The sequence below is a fragment of the Copidosoma floridanum genome, unplaced genomic scaffold (genome assembly GCF_036245765.1).
Source record: "Copidosoma floridanum isolate Cflo_tuat_1 unplaced genomic scaffold, Cflo_Japanese_pri ptg000011l, whole genome shotgun sequence".
NCBI classification, from domain to species: Eukaryota; Metazoa; Arthropoda; class Insecta; order Hymenoptera; family Encyrtidae; genus Copidosoma; species Copidosoma floridanum.
Genome location: NW_028321888.1, coordinates 9,570,879 through 9,586,622, shown reverse-complemented (window position 1 = coordinate 9,586,622; position 15,744 = coordinate 9,570,879). Strand labels below are relative to the sequence as shown.

General features: G+C 30.0%; 1 protein-coding gene across 1 annotated transcript; it reads right to left on the bottom strand.

Moving 5' to 3' along the window:
• Positions 1 to 9,231: 9,231 nt before the first annotated feature.
• LOC149375172 (protein lethal(2)essential for life-like) lies at positions 9,232 to 10,967 on the bottom strand. Its single transcript, XM_089590056.1, has 3 exons — positions 10,604 to 10,967; positions 9,742 to 9,801; positions 9,232 to 9,610 (listed from the first exon to the last, which is right to left on the bottom strand). Exons 1-3 carry the CDS (start codon positions 10,784 to 10,786, stop codon positions 9,365 to 9,367), a joined length of 489 nt encoding a protein of 162 aa, XP_089446182.1. The 5' UTR covers positions 10,787 to 10,967; the 3' UTR covers positions 9,232 to 9,364.
• Between the last annotated feature and the right edge of the window lie 4,777 nt (positions 10,968 to 15,744).

Below are 15,744 nucleotides of genomic sequence, written 5' to 3'. Positions count from 1 at the left end.
GGGTATTATAGTGTTACTTTCAATAATAATAAAAAATAATAACTATAATAATAATGAGAGTAATAATGGAAAATATAGCAGTAATAATTATATCAATAGTTGTAGTAATTACAATAATTCATTTTAAAAATTTCTGATGAGTTAAAATTTGAAGTAGGAATACGATGCACGCATGCTCAGATACTCAAAATCATGTGTAGTCGACTCCGAGTTTTTTAAATTCTGATCAGCTTGTAACATTTTAAAAACATCGGAATAATGTGAGAAACTCGTTTTTGATTAATGTCACTTTCCTATAACATTTCTGAAGTTTAAAAATGTATGTATTACAATTATATACTTATTCTTCTTTCTTATTTTAAAACAAAAACTTAACGAAACTTTAATTTATTTAATAGAGAAATAAACTGTAAGTGTTAAGTCATTTCTAAAGTTTGTACTCGGTTAAAAAATATTTTTTTTTTTTTTATTTGCCTAGAGAAAGAAATTCAAGATTTGTTTTTAAAGCAATAACAATATCAAACTTCAAAATTATACATTAAAATTTTTTCATGATTGCAAACGGATAAAAATTTGTCCTACTTTTTTTATTTTCATTGAAAGTTGTTTTTTCTAAGAAAATTGAGAAAAAAAATATTTGAGTAAACTAGAAAAATTATAAAAGTATCAAGAAAATTTTCTAAATTGCATTATCCTTAGTACCGTTTATATCTTAAGTCTTAAGAGTGTTACTTAAAAGTGTTAAATATATAATAAATTTATAAAGCCCTGGGATAATGTACGTTTGAAAAGGAATTTATTATTGCACTTTATCAGTATACTTTTTGTAATAACAAAAACTTTAAAACAAAAGTAATTAAGTAATTTAAAAAATATCAAACAAAAGACATAAGTTTACATATACAAAAAAAAAATCTAAGAATTTTTTTTCATACTACAGCGTATTTATTCATTTATTATTGTTACAAACTAAGTTTTCATTATTATTTATATACGTTGTCAAGCGTTTGCCTGTATTTTTGATTTTTTTAACTATTCAGTATAGATCGAGACAAGTAAACGACTCCTCACACGCTTAGATAAGTCGTGGTGAAGGTCGTGTCACGATCATTCAAATAAGGGCTGGTCGGGGACACTCTTTTCTTTCTAACCAGTCACCTTAGTTGTTGATAAAAGAGGAGGACCATGGAGCGAGAGAGCAGAGTGCTTAAACGCAGATGTTCGACCGAATCAAGTCGCCTTTTTACTTTCGCTTTGATCGAATCTCGTTACCATGACAACTTATTTTGACATTCTTTTTTTTTCTTGTTATGATTTTTCATTTTTTCTTTCTGAAATGAGGGTCGGACCCTTTTTTGTACGCAAACAAGCAACAACGAATACCTGATTTGTATTATTGCATAAACAAATGAAAGTTCTACTCTCCATTCGTGCTCGCCAAAGTTTATTTTTTTCTTCAAGTTTCATAAAGTCAGAAACAATTATAGTCCAATAAAGTATTAGAAAATGTATTTAAAATAATAATTAAAAAAAAACTATCACAACTACAATAAGTACGGTATAACATTATCTAAGTCAAAACATAAAAATTTTTTTTATAAATTAATTAACTAGTGTACACTATGAATAATTTTAATTAATTTAACTAAATTAATTGTATTCAATTTCTTAATTTAAGGATTCTGAAAATTAAAATAGACAATTAAAACACATCTCTAGCTCTATGTAAGAAAAGTTGTTGACATAGTTGATTTTTCTAGTTTGCACTAATTTTCAAATTCTCTTTATTCGTGCTGCACAATAGTTTGTGTTGTTCGTAAGATATTCCATTTTTTTCGTGATATGTTTGCTTGTTAAAGTAGTAAAATCAGTAGATGCGCGTCTTATCGGTAAATGTTTTTCACAATATACATGAATTATTTTAGCAAAAAGCAAAAAATTGGAAGAGTGCAACGCTTATAAAATGGTAGATGTTTTGTGGAAGGCTGTAGTGGATTTTTAATGCATTGACCAAACATTCTCAGAACAATTCAATTTTCAATCTAAAAAGAATATTTCACGAAATTGTGCAATAATTTTTTCGATTTAACAGCATAACTAATTTAATTGAAAGACTGCAGCGATATATTACACAACTTCATATGTAATGCATGATACGATGTAAATAATTTATACAGTTTTAACTAATCCGAAAATGCTTGTAAACGAACTCAAAAAATATTCACTCATTATAGGGCTTATCATTTTTTTCAGAAAAACATTTATTTACTAAGACAACATAGATATTCAGATCAGCCTTTCCATTAAATAGGTAAATAATTTTAATACATCGATATAGATATAATTATCAACGAAAAAATGCACGTGATACAAGCAAAAAAATCGGTGTTAAATATTCACGTCACAACCGTTGTTAATATTAAATATTGAGATTTTTTATTATTAATGTAAAATTGAAAAATACCAATTCCCTCTGGAGCTACGGTCGTGAATCGTTAAGCCGCAGGGCAATAAATTATTACTGTTACTAGACTTTAAGAGTCATGCTTTAAGAGAATAATACGTCACATAATGGAATCTGTCAAATAAATATCAACATCTTTTTAAACCACTTATTTATCACAACGATAGATTCAATAAGATAAATGCAACGATATTTGTTATCATTATACTCATACATCACACATAAACCACTTATTTCAAAGCTTAGGGTACGCATCGTTACCACGAATACGCTAATGAGTTTCGAATTCACGATTCAATCTTTCAAAGGATAGAGGAACTCTTTAACGATACTTTTTCTACAACTTATCACACAAATGTTGCATAAAAACTTCACTAAAAATTGACTTAATACAATCAATTTTATTACAATAAATATAATGAGTAAAAAAAATGCTTTTATAAAAATCGTTCACTCATCACTAGCCACATAATAACTCAATATTATTAGTTTTTATTATAAGTATAACTTTACGGAAAAAATATTTTTAAGCTCTTGAAAAGAATTTAAAAAAATTTAATAAATCATGTCAATGAACTAAATGAATTATATAAAATTCCCTGATTCAACACGTAAAAATAATTCGATAATCATAATGAACATGAAATCAGTTTCTTTTTATAACGAATATACATTCTTATAAGTCATGGAACATCCATTTTTATTTTTTTGTATTGTAGCTATAAAAGGTTATTCGCATTTTCACAGTGTCATTCCCGAAAATTCAAAAATTTTTATTTAAACTTTTATTTTTATATTTGAAAAACCGAAGTTAAACCAATTAGTAAATTATACTGGTCATTAAACCTATTTTTTTTTATGAATGGACAGAGTTTTATGGTATCAATGATTTTTAAAGATTTATTTAAATCTTCCAGATATTTTATTTATTAAACTAAAAATGCACTGAATAATTGTTAAGTAACGATATTTACTTGTGAGTGCCCAATTCCACGTGTATATAAAATGAGTGAGCGCGTAAGAAAAATCATTACGGCAACGCACTGCAAACGAAATATGCCTGCAACGCTTTTTTTCCACTGAATCCCCATTTCATAATTTGTTTTTCCATCGTAAAATATCTCGTAAAAAGACGATAGATAAGTTTATTGGCGTTTATAAATTTGAGATCACTTAAGCGCCAGATGAATAATTTAAAAATATGAAAGATACTTTCGAAAGGTGTACCAAAGCCGTTTACTCGTATTGTAGTTATTTATATTTCCGTCAGTTTTATTTTCGATCGTAATTAAAGACAAAATTTATTTAATCACTAATTTCCTCTAATACTGAATACTCTTTGTTAGTTTACTGCCTTGAGTAACGAGAAAATTTAATTGGTGTGGTTTATGTCTCGCAAACTCAATTTAGTACATGTTCGTAAATTGACTTAAATATCAGTGGCTCACCAATTTGCCAGTAAACAGATTTTGTTTTTTGACATCGTTAAATTTTAATTCAATAACGATGAAATACAGTTTTAGCTTCATCTTATAAGTCTTACGTAATTAATTGATGACCTTTAATCGCAAGAAAAGAATTAAAAGCTTACCACTTACTGCTATAAAGAACTATGTTGAACGCTTAAGTGGAAGCTTTTTTATTACGTATTTATAACAATAAACTATAAATATTAAACAAACTGCTGATATTTCGAACTGAATAAAATCAAAAAATTCTCTCTTACGATACCTCGTAACTTATCACATCCCCGCATGTGTGAGTGTTCGCAAGATCAAGTTGTTCGTACATAGGCGTCCAAATTTTTCTTATTTGCGCAAAGGCAATTATTGCGTATATGAGTTCAGTGAAAAATAAAAGCGTTTTCAGGATATTATAAAAAATGCAATACGAAAAATCTTATAACGAGAGTGTTTTTATGCGCCATTTCTGACTATAAAAATAAAAATACTTCTATACCACGAGAAAACTATCGCAACCGAATACGACTAATGTTATCTTGTGTGTTGTTTACAATGTTGTATCGTGTATGATTTTTTATTTGTTTGTAAATGATGTTTTTTAAAAATATGCGATCGATTGTCTCCAGTGAGGAAAAAGCACGATGTACTTGTATTACGAACTGACATCTCGATTGTTACACCAATAATTTTGACATAAATTCGTGCTCAAAAATAATAAAAAATTACACGAACTACTCGTCTTTTTTTGTGCCTTTGCTTTCCTGTACTATTCGCTATGCGCCTGTGTCAGATGGCGCCGTCGAGTAAGAGAAACTGTCCCTTGCTGAGATCGCCAGAATGTACAGAGCCTTATAGAAAAATTTTTTAATAAATCTAAAAAAAGGTTATTAAGAGTGAATTAACCAAATTAATCAGTGATTTGCGTGTGTATTATGTTAGTGTACAGTTATAAGTTTTGTTTGGTGTTGTCATGTGTACTACAAGATTGGAAAAAATAAAAACATGGATTGCGACTGTAATAACACAGCATATTTATATAAGGGCATATTCATGCTTGCACTTACGTGAAGCTTGAAAAATACAAGTACTGCTAACATTTATCTATTTCTGACAACGCAGTGTTCAATAAACGTAAATACACTAATGAGAGGTTAGGTTAACTTTTACACATTTATATTACGTTTCCGTAAATTACTTCTGTGCCTTTAAGCTTTGCATAAGCGTAAGCATTTATATGCACTCATATATGCTGTATTATCACAATCGCAATCTATGTTTTTGTTTTTTACAATCTTGTAGTACACATGACAACCCCAAACAAAATTTATAACTATACACTAACATAATACACACTCAAATCACTGATTAATTTGGTCAATTCACTCTTAATAACCTATTTTTAGATTTATTAAAAAATTTTCCTATAAGGCCCTGTACATTATGGCGATCTCAGCGAGGGACAGTTTCTCTCACTCGACGGCGCCACCTGACATAGGCGCATAGCGAATAAGTTTCACGCAAAATTTATGGAATTATGATGCAATACGAGATTTCGTGCACTAAAGATATTGTGTTGTACATCTGGTTAATTCATATGCAACTTGTTTGTTAACAATTGTAACGATAAATTTAGCGTGAAATGAGTCGTACATTTATATCCTTTTATCCATTGATCTATTGACATGAGACTATTACAAAATACTCAGCTTTCGTGGATACTTGAAAGAAATGGGAAAAAATGTCCTGTAAAATTGATTATCCTTACTTAATTGCAACTTGGCGAAAAAAGAAAAAAAAATGGACTTTTATTTTAATAATGGTCAAGCAACTCTGCATTAAAGAAGAAGGTAGTAGATCTCTGAATGGAAATGAAACAGTGACAATACTTAAGATCAACAATCATTGTAAAACTGCAAATACAAATCAGAGAAATAAGTTCTGCAAACTACTTAAGAGGAAAAAACATCTTGTTCCAAGTAGTACATCAGATATATTACACACTTTGATAGATAGCTAGACATTTTGAGTGCTTAAATTCACTTTATAACAATATTTAAGATCTAAATATTTTATTAACTATATATATTTGAATATTATTAACCTAAGTTAAATGCCATTGAAGTCACTTTTTAATTTTAACCCTATAGAATTGGTCTTAGAAAATAAAAAAACAAAAATGAAATTATTAATCTCTAGAAACTTAAAAATAATTGAAATAAAAATTACTTATTGCCAAAAATATAGGGTCTACAGTAATTTTTTTTTTGACTTCCGAATAACTTTTATCAAGGGAGTTATTCATTTCTTAGTCCATTCGTTATTTATTGTGTCGATAACTTTCGTTCTACAAATTACAGTGAGACCTCTTCCTTACAATTTTACAAAACGGTTATACATAGATAAATTTTCGATTGTGGGAAAGAGGATCTTTCTGTCATGGGCTGGTGGTGGAAGGATATCTGAGAATTCTTCTGCAGACTCCAACTTTCCCTCAGGATCTCTAATCCAAATCCTCTATCTGCGTAATCCACTGTAACATAAACGAATAGCAACGATGGTGTATTATTTTATCTCACGCTTTTGTAATAGCTTATCTTTAATTTTAAATGCATTGCTTTATTAGCATTAAATTACAGATGTACACGGAAATGTGGGCTTTTCTGCGTAATAGCATATTAATGACTTTAATTTATTTATCAATATGAAATTTTTCTTTATCATCGTTGTGAGCAGTATATTCCATTGGGCGTATATGTGATTTTTATCGCAAGAAACGCTTGTAGAAAAATAGATTGAATGATAATATGCAATTTTCAATTGATCATCATATTTAAGTCTCATTTCTTATACAAAAGCTGCTACTTTTTTCAGAATAACTTATGTCTTTTAAATTATTTTTTGTTTTATTCTATATTAAGTAATAATAAATATTTAGAGAATAATACCTCATACTTGTTCAGTACAGAGGACTCAATACATTTTTGTCTAAGAAAGAGCACTAGTCCTTGTACTTTATGGCAAAAGTGTTACTACCAGAGCATTAATTATTTTATACGATAAAATACGGACTCACCTCGATATTTACGACTCAAAAAACCTAAAATAAACAAAGTCTTGTATAATATTTCGGCGTTTCACGCGAGACAAAAGTTCTCTACAATACCCACAATTACATAGCATCGCTTACTCTAATTTTTGATGTTAAAGTAAATCAAACGAGGATAGTAACAGCTACAGCTATGCAACTCCTCCATACTCTTTAGTATTGCGTACCTCTTCGTGTTAAAGACACATAGTCACACCCAACGGATTCTCTACGACTATGCTACTCGAGGCACATGTCCTATTACACGTCATATCTTTTTCCACCAAAAAAATATAGCCTGATTAGTTTGACACCAAGGCCGTTTTCTTTATCTCCAATCGTCAGGACAGTGCAGGTATCCCTTCCAACTGACCAACCCTGGCTTACTCATCTTTGACATCATTCTATACGTGTACGAAACAAGTTGGTTTCCACATCATTATAGTCAGAGAATACAAGCGAGAAGGAAGACAAGTATTATAGGATCAGAGACCGGCATGAGCAGCTGTATTTATTATTTGTAAAACACCGTACCCTCGTGCTCTTCCCATTGCTCACTAGGTGCAACTAAATCCGAGCTATATACCTGATGATTTTCTCTCGTTCTTTATCAATGAATATTTTACACTCGTGTAAGCGGTTCCAGGATTTGCAAAAATCATTATTGAATCTCTGGAGAAAAAAATATAGCCTTGCTTACACCATTTCGTTTCTTCTTGGATTCTATCACTTCTAAAATTGTACACTTAAAAGCTAAATAACATTTAAAATTGAAGTTAGGAGATAAGTTTTTATCTTGCTATGGTCTACTCGTTACAGCTACCACAAATACTTCCTTCCTGCATTTTCATTCATAAAGCATAAAGTGACACTCAAAATTTTCATCAACGTTTGATGAGAATGTCAATTACAAGAAATACTCTGTTCAGCTATTTTGTCAAGCCCAGTCGTAAATTACTTTATTTACGTATCTTACACACAGAATACGTGTATATTTCAAGAGCTTCGATAAAGGAAAAACAAAAAAATGAAAAAACACTCATGGTAAACTTTTTAAATTGCAAGAAGTTTCAAATATCGTGGTAAGGCTACTAATATTAATAGCGAGTACGGCCGATGAGCACATAGTATGATCTTAAAAATTACTTGCTATTTTATATCAATTACAAAAAGTTCATGTATTTACTGAAATTCTTGTGTATAAAAATAAAGTAATCTTTTGTTTTGGTTAAACCATGTGCGTACGCCAGATAACGACGTACATTAAAATTTCCAAGTTATTTAAATAATTTACGATTGCAACTTTCTTTGAAAAAATCATTTTTTTTTTTTTATTTTAGTACAATGAATCTCACGACATTCATTGGCCGATGAAAGAATTTTAATTCGCGAAATATAACTCCTATTTCTTTTAAATATGCAACCAATTTTTCAATGAAGTATAGTGGGTGACTATCACCTAACGATTGAAATCTAGCCACCGAAAAATCTAAAAATACCTCTTCATAATTTGTATATCTATATATAAAGGTTCTACCTAAAAATGCATGGGGCAGTCAATCACTATCGGGAGGTCAACAACTGTACCATTCACCCCTAATTTCTCAGAAACCTAATGTATTAAGAGTACTGTTTTTTTGAAAAAGTTATAACAGCAATAATGATGACAAGAATAGTAATAACTCCACAGAGGTAGTGGTAGACAAGGCCACTCCTTGTTATGTTACATCCTTGTACCATGATATACATCTTAGAATCGTGTGAAATTAATCAAATAATCCGAGCATGTTACCTTACTTGGAATTTTATGGTACACTTTCAATCAATAAGTTTAGACTACCTCTTCTGTTGACTCGATAGTTTTTGCCTTAGAATATAATGTACGCATATTATTCTATTATAGTGTAACAGAAATAATTGTATGAATCTGTTACTTTATAATGGTCGTCGCATTTTTTTTTTTTTTTGTGTAAAATATTATAATTAAAGAATTTTTTTATGGATATATATTGCCTTTTTTTAGAAAAAGCTTCTTGTGTCCCACATTAAAAACATGTTATAAACAATTTTGTGCAATCATCTGACTATGGAAAACATTGAAAAAAAATTAAATCGGGAATAAATAAGTCGGTATGCACTGTAAGAGGATTTACTAATACACACAAAAAAATTTTACTACTATTAAAAGTGTTTTTATTGCATGAAACTTGTGTATACAGACGACATAAAATGCATATATTTCTTGACAGCAGAAAAAGTTAAAAATGCTCTAATTAGCTTTTATTATTGATTTCAAACTTTAAGAGTATAAAATTGCAAAACACTTTTAAAACATTATTCTCCTTACTGAAGTTAGTTTTCTCCAGTTGGTTCATTGTTGGACGGGTTGTTGGTAGTATAGTTTGTATTCACGAATGGCTCATTCTTAAAAGGAATATACACAGTTAAGGCACTATCTAAGCCTAAGGTTATCTTAGCACCATTAAAGTCGTAGGTTTCAGAGACGGGAAATGTCTTCGACAAATTTTTATAGACATTACCGTGCTCATCTTGCACTTTGTCGTGAATGGCCTCAACTACAATTAATCCGTCTTCCACCTATAATCAAAACAAAATTTATCAAGTTTTTGCTTTGCTTTTGATAATATGTCATTTTTATTATTAATATTTTTTTTTCATATCTATCATCTAAATTAGATGCATGACGAATAAAAGAAAAATATACTTACGAACACCTTAATTTCTTTCAGAGCAAATCCTGTGCAGTCTACCGTTTTATAAAAATCTTCCTACAAAAACCCTCGTTGATTAAATTAGAAAAATACAGTGTTAACTAAGGTGGCTCATCACGTTTTTGAAAGTCTAGCTTTTTCACCCACATTGAAATTTATGGTACAATAACACTCATTGAATGTACAGTGTAAATTTCAGGGTATGTTGCCAAAATTTACGTACCATAGCATGTACCCATGTGTGCGTGTGCCTCAACTAGCCTGGGCACAAAAAGGTAGAGAAAAGACGGCATAGGAAAGGAGACGAATCAACGGAAAAAAGGGGAGATTAGCTAGAGACGCGAGAGCGAAAGAACCAGGTCCGCAAGACTAGAATATACGTGCAACTTCCCTCAAATACAAAGTATTCTAATAAAGTATAAGTTAATCATAAGTCGCGCTTTTACTTATTCCTTCGACGAGAAATCCACGTAACACGACCAAAATCAAATGAAAAACACATTTAAAATCTGAAATTTTAGCATTGGTCTATGAGGCATTTTAACTTTTTCACCGAATGTTATAGCTTTTTTAGGCTAAAAGTCAAGCCACATGCTACAAAAACTGGAAGCAGATTGTTTTAATATCCCTCTTTCTAATGAAATCGCGTAAGTCCAAGGTCACCAAGCGGAAAAAAATACATGACGTGTTGAAAATCCGAAACCGGAGGCTAACCTCAGCACATAAAAATGCGGATTTGTACCTGTGGGTATGCATATCGAGCCTGCTACTCAATGTTTTCATGTGTGATAGTCTAATGTCATACAAACAGATAGTATAAGAATGATGAGCCACCTTAAGTATGGAAATGGTCTTTTACCTCGTGTACTTTATCGTTCGAGTGACTGTTGTCATCGTAGCTCTGATGGATCGGTAATATGAGCCTTTTATCACTGCAGGTTGCACGAAGAATAGACAGTGAACCCGAACCACAAGTTCCTCTGTCTTGAATGTATGAGTATACTTCTTCTACAGTATACTCCCGATCTCTGACACTACTCATGATAATTTAGAACAAGAATTTGAATACAAACAATCGTTCAAAATCCTGCCCCTTTAACAAAGTCGACACCGGCGATTGAAGAATATCGAACTGATTCCTGGTAAATTTATACGCGCTTTGTGTGCTACTTGTACAGCTGAAGGTTCAACAATCACTGCTTGTACTAATACTAAATGCTGTCGTCACCTGCTGCAGTTGGACTACTTGAGTGTTATCGACTAGCGCTGCGTGTACTCTTGTAAAAGAGAATTGGTAGGGATGTTTCTTAGAAAAGCTACGCCATCATAGCTTTAGTAGAGCTTCTTTTCTACCAAATGGAGCTGCTCTTCCACCTTTTTCACTTTGGCATATGCGAGCAGTTGCTCTAAAATGTCAAGGGACAGCTCTCCTGACGTAGTAATGAAAATTGCTCTTATTGTGATAGTCCTATTGCTTAGGCCAGTGGCCCGGTGCTCCCGACAGTTTTTTGACGTAATACTTACTTGTAAAGTGCACTTTTTAAAGGCTATATTATTAAATATTTATCATAACCCTTCACGTGTGAAATAAATTTTTAGATGCAACTGTTGAATTACCATACATACATCTAACTTATACAAGTTGCGTGTATTGCTTACATATAAACGCTTCCCGCATACCGTGATTAAACGTTGAATCTTTTAAAACAGTTTATAACTAATCAGTATTAATCAGTGTGGTAAAATGTCGTTTATAAAAAACTAAGTTTATGTCACAAGGAATCAAAATTTTATCTCCTATAGTAATGTTGTTTCTGTGATTGTCATGCTCATCATTAAGCCAACACCGCTCCTCTGTTGTAAAAATGTTGGAGGGTAACTATAGGATTGTGCTTCCTCTTTAGCACAGCTTCTTATTATTTGAATCATATCTGCTAATCTAAGCCAATTTTATACTTTAGCTTATGCAATGATTAATTGTGACGGACTCAAAAAAACATTATGCTTGATTGATGTTGTTCAAAACGTACATCATAGTAAATCACGTGCCTAATCCAAAAAGTAACCTAAACTCATTGCTTGTATATAGATAATTCCTAGTCAAGCCGAAAGCAAGTTTACTTTATAACTAAAGTAAGTTGCTAATTTTTTTAATACACACGCTTGGAATTTTGTGTTTGCGGCAAAAAATTAATTTTATTACACTGAAGCGTAGACAATTATGATAGTAGTAAAGATAGTAATTAATACGAAAATTATTACTTCTTTCAATATTATATAAGGGGTTACAATGAAGCTTTAATAAAGTTGTAGAAAGAAAATAATAAATATGTAAAGTCAAAACCATACATAATATTATGTGGTTGTATGAGTTTACATGAAGCTTACCAGGATACTTACAGTTTAGCGTAGTCATAACCCTTTCTAATTGAAGGCGCTAAAAATTACGTGCAAGAGATCCAGTATTAGAGTCCCCGCCGCGCTAACGTTGCTCATAAGTTCTGAAAGACTATTTATAAAGTTTTTTTTAATTTTTCCACGAAGTTCAAAATCGAATTTTTTTTTTTTTTTTTTTTTTTTTTTTTTCAAGTTATGCTTCTGTAGGCGCGTTGCACTGCGGAGAAAACCAACGAGTTTACTACAGTTTCTTATTGTCATTGATCGCAGTAAATAAAGGACAGTAAACTATAATTATTTAAATTATATTTCGTTTTGTATAATTTTTTCAACTACAAATGTACTAAGATTTTTTCTTGGTTGAATTTTTTTATTTAAAACAATATGATTTGATTATAATCCAAATATAGTATTAAGAATAAAATATTTAATATCTGAAATATAAGTTAGATCAAAAGACTATCTTTAAATTAATAAACTTAGAGTGTACTGGATATTTTATTTCATTAAGGAAATGTTAAAGTGTTTCATTCAACTTTTGTATTTCAATAAAAATATTAAATGACTAATTATGTTTTGTTACAATTTTAATAAAATAGTTAAGAAAATGTCAAATTACTCTAAAACTAGTCGTAGCGATTACTCTCCTCTGTTATCATACCTTCAGAATTATAGCTGTAACCATTTTATATCTATCATACGTATGTACCATTTTAATGATACTATGATTCTCTACTTTGCTGCAACTGTTTTTTTGCTTTTGCTATGAATGCAGGAAGGTAGTTCATTAAAAAATATACAACTTTGATTTCCCTGACAAACTGTCGTAAAAATTCTTGTATTATAAGTTAATGGTTCTGTTACTGTATAAATTATGAATACTCCAAGAACCTTTAATTTTTGGCCCAATACTTAAAGATTGTTGAAGAAACAGAGTTGTTTAAAAAAAACTATCGAATATTAAATGCTCAAATGTTCCAAGCTTTTCTAAATCCAACGTTAGTTGCCATTCCATACTTTTAAGAAATTGTTTTAGCTGACAGTAGTACTGACCAGTTGTCTTGAAGACTCAGTTTAAATAGGCACTGCTATAGTTGATTCAGTATAATTGTATAGGCTGTAACATTGAATTATTCTAAAAATTTGTGATAAGTCTTAATTGAAAGCAAAAATATGATATATACATGCTTGCATACTCAAAATCGTGTGTAGTTGACTCCAACTTTCGACATTCATATTGGCGTGTAACATTTTTAAAATGTCGAAAAAATCTTTTTAAAACTTCATATGGTTTCCAAAAAAAAAAGCTATGTACAGTTGTACGTCATTTGGAAAAATCTGAATTCAAATTTTGGATTTCGCAAAAAACAATTTTGTAAGTAGCAGCCTGGAACAATTTTACCTTGAATGTTACGCACCTTAAGGAGGTGTCTAAACTACGGCAGAGTAGATTTAAAACATCATACAAATATATATATATTTTTTTTAATACAATATTGGTAACAATAATTTATGGATGCCTATTCTCCAATTTTAAATGGTTCCAATTAACACAACAAAGGACTAAAAGTATTTTTTTCTATCACAATAAGTACATAATGTTTTAAATACATAAAACATATTTTTACAACTAAATCACAACTACTTTCTTTCATGTTTAAATTAGTATATTTTAACTTTTTTTTGCATTTCAAAAATTTATGTGCAATGTTAGTAACTAAAAATTTTAAATTAGTTTTACTTTTCGACAACATCTCTTAAGTTGAAAAAAAAAATTTAGATGATATATTTAAATTATGTATTTATTCTCATTCCTTACTTTAATAACAATACTTAACGAAATATTCTTTGAATTTGTTGTATAATAAAGAAATTATATGTACACACACATTTCTTGACTTTATAATCAGTCAAAAAAAATTTTTTCTTTAAATACGTTCATAAAAGAAATTATACACTGGAACTTCTTTTAGATAACAGATAGATAAAAACTTTTCTTACTGAATATATCGTTAAAAAGTTCTATCAGCAAACTATAAGTTTCGACGACTTGAATCTCTGAATGCTCTGTTTCTGGAATGTCATGTCCTGATGTCATTGATTACTCTCTGCGTGAAGTCCTAAATGCAATTTGATTTCTCTGTCACTTGTCGTAAAGCAACATCTACAAGCTGATCAAAATATTGCCAAGAAATACATAAGAGAGGGGGGGCAGGGAGGTTTTAGTGCACATTATCTTACGTTGAAAAAGACAAAATGCGATGGAATGGAGCATTTTAATTGTATCTCTATTTTCTATTCACATCTTGGATTTATCACTGCAACATCACTGTATTAAAAATTTCAATAGGATTTTTAAAAAAGTGCCATATATTTAAAAAATGTTTAGAATAAATTCAGAAATTTATGGTAAGACAATTAAATTTGTAAATTTTATAGACCTAATCATCTAAAATTAAAGATGAAAATTAATTATTTCGAAAACCAAAGTTAGTGGAGGTACAAATATGGATGGCCTGTTTTTGGAATGACTCGTCCATGTTGATTATTTTCGTGTCGTCGTTATTGATTATTTTCTGGGAAAACCCCTATCAAAGTTCGATTTTTTTGTTTCGATGATGGAAAAACAACAGCCTTAAGCTATAATCAAACCGTCAAATCGACGTCGTGATAAAAATACGTTTGCTTAAACAAAAACAGTTTTACTTAAATATGCAAACGCGAGCAATCGATAAGTGGCGTAGAGTACTATACATAGACACTACTTGATTGAAAGAACAGGTAAAAAGACAAAATGAATAACTATAAATTTCTCTTACAAACAGCTTTGCTCTAAGGGGGTAAAATAATTTTTCTGTTATACTTATTCTCAGCAGTATTTATCTCATTTGTGACCAAGTAAGAGAATAACCCGTGTCCTGTTTCACCGTAAGTTTTGTATATCACATGTAAACCGATGAAAACTCTTACTCAAATATAACCCTCATTTTTTTTTTTAGTAAAAAGAATTATAAGCGATTAGGAGTATTTATCATTTTTTCTTTGAAGCCATCTTTTTTTTCTCCAACGTAACTGTTTTTTAGTGTTAACGCCAACTCTTTTCGTAACGTACATTTATAAGTATAATAAATTATTCTTACTTTAAGATATTTCTTCTTCCTCAAAGCGTAAATTACTACATCATAAGATGTAGAACTGCAAAAAAATTTAGAAAATAATGGTTATTATCAAGTGTTACCTAAATTTCCTCAGCTATTTATAATGCGTCCAGACTCTAACTGGGTTTGAATTTACTTTAACGCACTACCTTGTTTTTAGGAAAAGCTAAGAGTGTTCTAAAAAGTAATAAAAATTACTCTTCCTATCACTAATTATGTATCCTATAACAAGGAAATAATTGTAAAACGTATAAAATAAAGAAAAATATTTTTCACGGTCTGGATCTTTATCTAGAACTCAACTCTACACATTAAATCTTTTTTAGAAAATAATAAGTAAAACATTTTGTACAATTTTTTGATGTACTTAAAAATTCTAACAGTAACACATTAAAAGAGCGAAACAATTAAATACATTTTTAATTAACAAAGATAATGGTATCAC

Bases quoted from the DNA above. Each gene is read 5' to 3' on its own strand.
- LOC149375172 (XM_089590056.1), bottom strand. From the start codon at position 10,786: ATGAGTAGTGTCAGAGATCGGGAGTATACTGTAGAAGAAGTATACTCA. The intron at 9,802-10,603 runs GTAAAAGACCAT...GGGTTTTTGTAG, and splicing joins CGAACGATAAAGTACACGAG to GAAGATTTTTATAAAACGGT. The intron at 9,611-9,741 runs GTAAGTATATTT...TTTTGATTATAG, and splicing joins TGAAAGAAATTAAGGTGTTC to GTGGAAGACGGATTAATTGT.